The following is a 6,334-nucleotide window of genomic DNA, read 5'->3' as shown; positions in this document are numbered from 1 at the left end:
GCGGACATCCATTTGATTAGGAATCCTCCTTGTTCTGCCTCGTCCGCGCTTTTGAGGAAGCAACTGCTCAGGGGTGATACTTTATTTCCATCCAGGTTTAGCCCAATAGTCTTCGTGTCTTAGTGCGTGAAATGGGCCACCAGAGTACTGTGCTTCCCATGTAGCTTTGTGGTTGTGTTTATCAATGAGGTCAAACATAGTGTTACCTCTATCTCTAGCAACGGCGCACGCATGTGAACAAGAAACTCTCCACATCTGCCACTTCCCACAAGTGCACTTTGAATCCAAAAACTCGACCTCTTGTCTGTTATTGCTCTTTGCCTGTCCATTTTCGAAACGTGGATGGCTTAGAATTTGTTAATGACCCAGTTCTCGGTCAAGTATTGAACAGTAATGTAGTTGTCCTTTCGCATCATACGCAGCAAGTTTGTCCCTCGCCCACAGGGTTAATCGACCTTCGGTATGTTGTATTTCTATTTTTCTATCTGCCCACCATTGCATTGTTCTCCAAAATGTCAGCTTGCTATCAAATTTTGTTCCCGCATTAATCCGATACGGGTGAGCTTCATCCCAATACATAGTATTGTGTTCATTACCCACCTCAGGTACCTCAAAAGGAACACTCGGTAGTCTGCGAAAATATTTCAACCCACTGTGAACGTATTGTGGAAGTGGTTGTTCACCTTGCACGACGGGTTTACACACTATCTCCTCATCACTAGAACCATCACCTGGAGAATCATCACTTAAAATATCATCAGATGATGATGACGACAATGGTGGATCAAGGTTGCCTCGTACAACATCAATATCAACATTATCTTGAGCATTCTCTTGAGTATTCAATCCAACATCAGCAGCATCTGCAACATCTACTTGCTCATTCATACCACAGTCAGAGCTCATATGTTCAACTCTTGTAGATGATCCAACACCATAATCAACAACTGGTGGGATTTCTACATTTCCGATGTGCATTTCTGCTATGTCGACAGACTTTGTCATCCTAACGCACCATTACGTTGCATGAAGTACTAGCCACGAGCTGACGAGCACAAGCAACAACTACTTTGACGATGCGTTTGAACAGCGATCTTCTCATCTGGAACTTCTGGCAGAACATCTAAGCACTCCATCGAGTGCTTCAAGAAATAATCTTTAAATAGCCACAAAGTAGCGTATATCTGGTTCAGCGGTAGCTTCAAGCCTTCAACGACAACTTTTTAGCGAGCAACCTCATTGTCTATTTCGGCTTAGATTGCCGGTATGACTTTCGAAAATTCTTGATAATGTCATTGCAGATGGTTTTCTCGTTTGGTCGAGGATTCATTTTTTTGGTGAAGTGTGAGATTTTTGGAGGAATACAAGACAAGTGTGAGATTGTTAATGAAATGAATGAGATTTGTGATGATATTTATAGATTTAGAAATTAAAAAATAATTGTTGCGGCTTGGTGCTATGCTCCACAATGCACGACCCGGGGCACGCCACACCAACGCCCAGTGCAGTGCCCTACCTAGGGCATATCTCATGTCCCCCACCCATCCCTGTCCACCCGCAACCCCCAGTATGTGTGGATGCTCTTAGGGATAACTTTTTGCATATATAAATAAATTTTATATATAATGTTAGATGATAAATATACATGTATATAATTTAAATTTAATAAAATAAAGCTAAGTTTCATTGAAATACTACATTATCATTTATTTTCAGTAAAAAGAAAAGAAAAAAAAAGTATCTATTGACTTCTATAAGATTTGAAAATTTCTGAGTGCCACAATTAATGAATAGTCCAAATTCAGGTATTGACTTATATTTTAATCAGTATATTATATTTAGATAAATAATTATTTCCTTAATTGCATAGGTGTTGACTTACTTATTGTATTGCCATTTTTGTAGTGAGATAGATGAATTTTGCACTTAGTAGTATGAAATAAGCTGCAATAAAATATTAGAAATTGCATTAGGAAAGCATGCTAATAAATTTTTTTATTAAAATATAGATATAATAAGTATGGGTAGTGATAAAATATAAATAGTATCTTTTCTGTAAACTCCAAACTATGATCTGGATCTTTAGATTCATGATTTGATGTCAACAGAAAATGTCAACAAAATACCAATATGTTGACAATGTTTACGTTGTGTTGACATTTTCTATTGACGTTATTTGTCATCTATTAACATCAAATCTTGAAATCCAATGATCCATATTATAATTTGAAATGTGCACAATATATAGAGTATCAAATCTTGAAATCCAATAATCCAGATTATAATTTGAAATGTGCACAATATATAGAGTTTGCATTTGATTACATTCTTAATAAATAGTATAACCACATTTTATTTATCAGTGGCATCATATATGCACTGCATGTATATTATAAAATTAAATATATATAGATACAAGAAAAGTTTGGAAGTTTAAATAATCAGTCAAACGATTTGATGAAGTAACAAAACTAAAATAAGTAAATAAATTAACAAGTATACTTATATATTTTCCAAATATTAATAAGGTGAGGAAGTAAATTTAATTTTTAAGCATGGGCAAGTGAGAAGGTGAGGAACTTTACTTTATTGCATGATTATAAGTTGACTCTTCTTTAGCATAATATACAGTTACAAATTAAGAATGACCTGCAAAAGAAAGGATAAGAGGATGAATGAGAATAAAAAATAAAGTAGAGAAAAGAAAATTCATAAATGAAGTGAGATAAGAGAGCAATAATTATGAGTAAATTGGCAAAACAAACTCATAAATTTTAGCCTAATTTTGGTCTTGTTAGTATCAAGTTTGAATTTGTTATCAGTTATTACATATTATTTGTAGTCATATGTATAATATAGTATTGTTCATATTGTAGTAGTTGCTTATTTTACTCTAACACATTAAAATTTGTTAATGACATTTTAATTTTTTTATTTTTAGAAATGACTCTATCTCTTGTACACAAATTTTAGCTCATGAAACACTACACAAATTTTTTTCTCCGAAGAAGATGATTAATAATTTACTCCTCCTATAATATAGTTGGAGAAAAAAGAGACTAAAATCCACAGGCATTGAATTCAGTTCAACTACCGTTGCTTCACCAAAATTTGACACGCCTTCAATCATACCGATTCCACTTGTTTCACAAATCATTGCGTAATAATTCAGCATTTCTGTTTGCGGAGGTTCTTTTTGGCGGTGAACAATCACTTTTTATGTTTCTGTGTGTGTTGAGGAATTGATGATTGAGTTTCAGGAGAAGTCTCTCGAAAGCTGAGTGGAATCTGTGTTGTTAATGGAGGCGGAGGGAGCTCGAGTGGAGAACCGGAGCCTCAAGTTTGATGAGGTCTCAATGGAGAGAAGTAAGAGCTTTGTTACTGCATTGCAGGTAAGGTTTTGTTCGTTTCTTAGATTTGGTTCGAGATTGTGAGATCAGATCTGAGATCAACTGCGCTCTACATGCGGGGTGGTTTGTGAGCTTGCTTGGTGATTTCTGGTTGACTTCTGGTTTTTGCGGATTTTTTTTTGTTTTGTTTTTTGTATTTGATCTTCATCCTTTTACCTTGAGGTGGAGAAAGAGGAAGAATAGAAATGAGTAAGATGCTGTAATCTGAATTGACTCTAGAAATTAAGCTACAGAAATTCAATATACTATTTCATTAATTTAAACTTTGATTCAGCTGGTACTTTTGCTTGTTAATGTAAAACTAGGAGCAAGTGGGCAGCGATGTTTATCGTATATAATGTGCATTGTTATGATACATGTTCTTAAATATTGAAAGATGTACTAGATGAATTCTTCGAAAATTCTACTTGAGATTGCCGGGTAGAGAATTGCTTTCGGAAATGGAACATAGAGGCATCACTTTCTCGTCTCTCTGTATAAATGAATGTGCTATATGCTTTATTGATTTCATGGTTTTACTACTTTTAGTGAAGTACTCCATTTAATTGTTCTTGTTTGTAATGCTAAACCTATGCAGGATCTCAAGAACCTAAGGCCCCAACTATACTCTGCTGCAGAATACTGTGAGAAGTCTTACCTTCACAGTGAGGAAAAGCAAATGTGAGTCCACTGCCAATGCCATCTTATCTAAGGTTTGTGTTTGGCTTGAAGGTTTTGAGAATGGATTTGGATTCGGGAATTTAAACCCACTCATATCAAATCATCATATTTCAAATCCATCATACCAAGCTCAATCCATAATTTCTGATGTTCTTAAAGATCCTCTTATATATATGTGTCATGTGTGTGTTGATTCAGTATGGAATGCTGATTGCTGTTGTATTCAGTGTGAGTTGCTTTGGCTCACACTCAAGAATGAGATTTTTTTCTTTTAAAGTAGTACATTATAGAGAAAAGCTGTTCTGGATCTGCTTTCTGTTGACCATGAATGTTTTAACTTACAATTAGTATTATTTTGCTTAAGGGTGTTGGACAATCTTAAGGATTATACTGTACGTGCTCTAGTGAATGCAGTCGACCACCTTGGTACAGTTGCTTACAAGTTGGGTGATATCCTGGAACAACAGACATCGAACATCTCATCAATGGAGCTGAAAGTTACATGTCTAAATCAGGTAGATAGGAGAAGATTCTATTGATAATAATTACCTACATTATTGAGGCTCAGACTTGTGTCTTCTCTGTAGCAACTTCTGACAGGTCAAATATATACCGAAAAAGAAGGCCTTAGGCAACAGCAATTATTAGCTATCATCCCAAGGCATCACAAACATTATATATTGCCAAGTAAGACTAATAACCGTATTCTAGAATAACTGTATCTGTTAAGTTTCTATTCCTTTTCATTCTCCCTATTAATTTTCCTTGGCTTTACCCGGGCCAGATTCTGTGAACAAGAAGGTGCACTTTAACCCACATATACAAACTGATCCTAGGCAACCTACACTAGCAAGAGCCCGTCTTTATCCTCCAGGTGGCTGATATTCTTTGCATTTAATGGTTGTTTATTACATTCAGCTGTGGAATAAATATAACCACTAGGTTAACTTGTCTATATCACATATTTTATTAGGTGCTACAGCTGCGAATACTCTCTCTTGGCATTTAGCATCTGAAACCAAGTCGACTCTGAAAGGCTCTGTACGTGGTATTATAAGGTTTGTCCTAGATTTTTTGTTATAATCTCATTTGACTTATAAATGCTCGACCTGAAAAACAAGTGGTCAAACGCTAATATATGCTTATTTTTTCAGTAATGAGAACTCGCAAACATATGGGAAAACTTCAGGGGCAGTCAACATGTTAGGTAGGCAAATATCACAGTGGAACTTGTTCCTCTGGTTAATGTAACATTATCTAGCAGAAGTGTTTATTTTGTCAAACTTATTCTTTATCGGCTAGATATTGAAAAGAATGCATGGATGAGATCCACACTGGCTTCAAGTGTAGAAATGCAAACACGGGGTGCTGTACAACGGGTAAAGTTAAAATAACCCCAGAATGTTCTATATTTAACTGTAGTTCTCTTCACACTGCACATGGTCATCTCAGGCTCTGATCTCATAGATTTCTTCTTTTTGGGCAATTAGACCAACTGGACTTGTGTTATGTCCAGCAATGTGTCCACAATTAATGATTACATGGAGCTTCTGGCTTAGAATCAGTTGGCTTTCAATTTTCGTACTCCAATTTATCTCAAACCCTGCCAGAAATGAGATCCTTATTAAACAACATGCATCTACTGGTTTTGTTTGTTTCCTCTAATATACTTAAGAGGTAATTGCATTCACATGCAGGATCTTCTTGAGGGATCGAAACCTCTGACTCCATACCGGTCATTTGACAATCCTACTCAAAGAGAAATAGTTAGGCCCCCTGTTCGCAGTAGAAGTGTCCTCTCAGCTTTCTTCGTCAAGCATAAGACTCCAAAATTGAGGACGGGCGCATAACTCCTTGATCAAACTGTAATCTAGACCGTGTTAGATGTTTCATCTGGTTAGAAGCTGTCAATATGGACATCTTCGTTTAATCAATCGTTTACTAGCTAGCAGTTTGCTGTATCATATCATCCAATCTTTCCTTGTTATGCATCAATAAAACGTAGAGAAGATGCTGAGAGTTTTAATTTCTTGATGTTATAAGTTGTCTTGTACATGTTGAATTTGATCAGACAGCTGTGTTTTCACTTCATAGCTCGTTCTTGGTTAACTATTTTTTATGCTAGTTGAGTATTTTTGAATCTTTTGGATGTTTTTGTAATTGTGTTATATTTTGTCACTTTGTGTTAATGCACATTGCTACAATTTCTAAGATGAATTAGTTAAGAAAAATTTGTTGATTTTATGTAATACGTTGCCTTTTAT

The 6,334-nt window shown here is 35.6% G+C and overlaps 1 protein-coding gene across 3 annotated transcripts; it reads left to right on the top strand.

The window, feature by feature from the left end:
* Positions 1 to 2,957: 2,957 nt before the first annotated feature.
* On the top strand, positions 2,958 to 6,213 carry LOC121750799 (protein ABIL1-like). Of its 3 annotated transcripts, XM_042145421.1 has the most exons (10): positions 2,958 to 3,160; positions 3,261 to 3,392; positions 3,988 to 4,070; positions 4,435 to 4,585; positions 4,658 to 4,757; positions 4,855 to 4,944; positions 5,044 to 5,128; positions 5,225 to 5,277; positions 5,373 to 5,449; positions 5,768 to 6,213. In XM_042145421.1, the coding sequence occupies exons 2-10, from the start codon at positions 3,300 to 3,302 to the stop codon at positions 5,918 to 5,920; spliced, it is 885 nt and encodes a 294-aa protein (XP_042001355.1). In that variant the 5' UTR covers positions 2,958 to 3,160; positions 3,261 to 3,299; the 3' UTR covers positions 5,921 to 6,213. The 3 variants fall into 3 exon arrangements, with proteins under 3 accessions (XP_042001355.1, XP_042001348.1, XP_042001361.1); XM_042145414.1 differs by having other exon boundaries at positions 2,959 to 3,392; XM_042145427.1 differs by lacking the exon at positions 2,958 to 3,160 and having other exon boundaries at positions 3,328 to 3,392; positions 3,988 to 4,102.
* Positions 6,214 to 6,334: the final 121 nt, after the last annotated feature.

This window comes from Salvia splendens, chromosome 1 (genome assembly GCF_004379255.2).
Source record: "Salvia splendens isolate huo1 chromosome 1, SspV2, whole genome shotgun sequence".
NCBI classification, from domain to species: Eukaryota; Viridiplantae; Streptophyta; class Magnoliopsida; order Lamiales; family Lamiaceae; genus Salvia; species Salvia splendens.
This window is presented reverse-complemented; position numbering and strand designations above follow the sequence as displayed.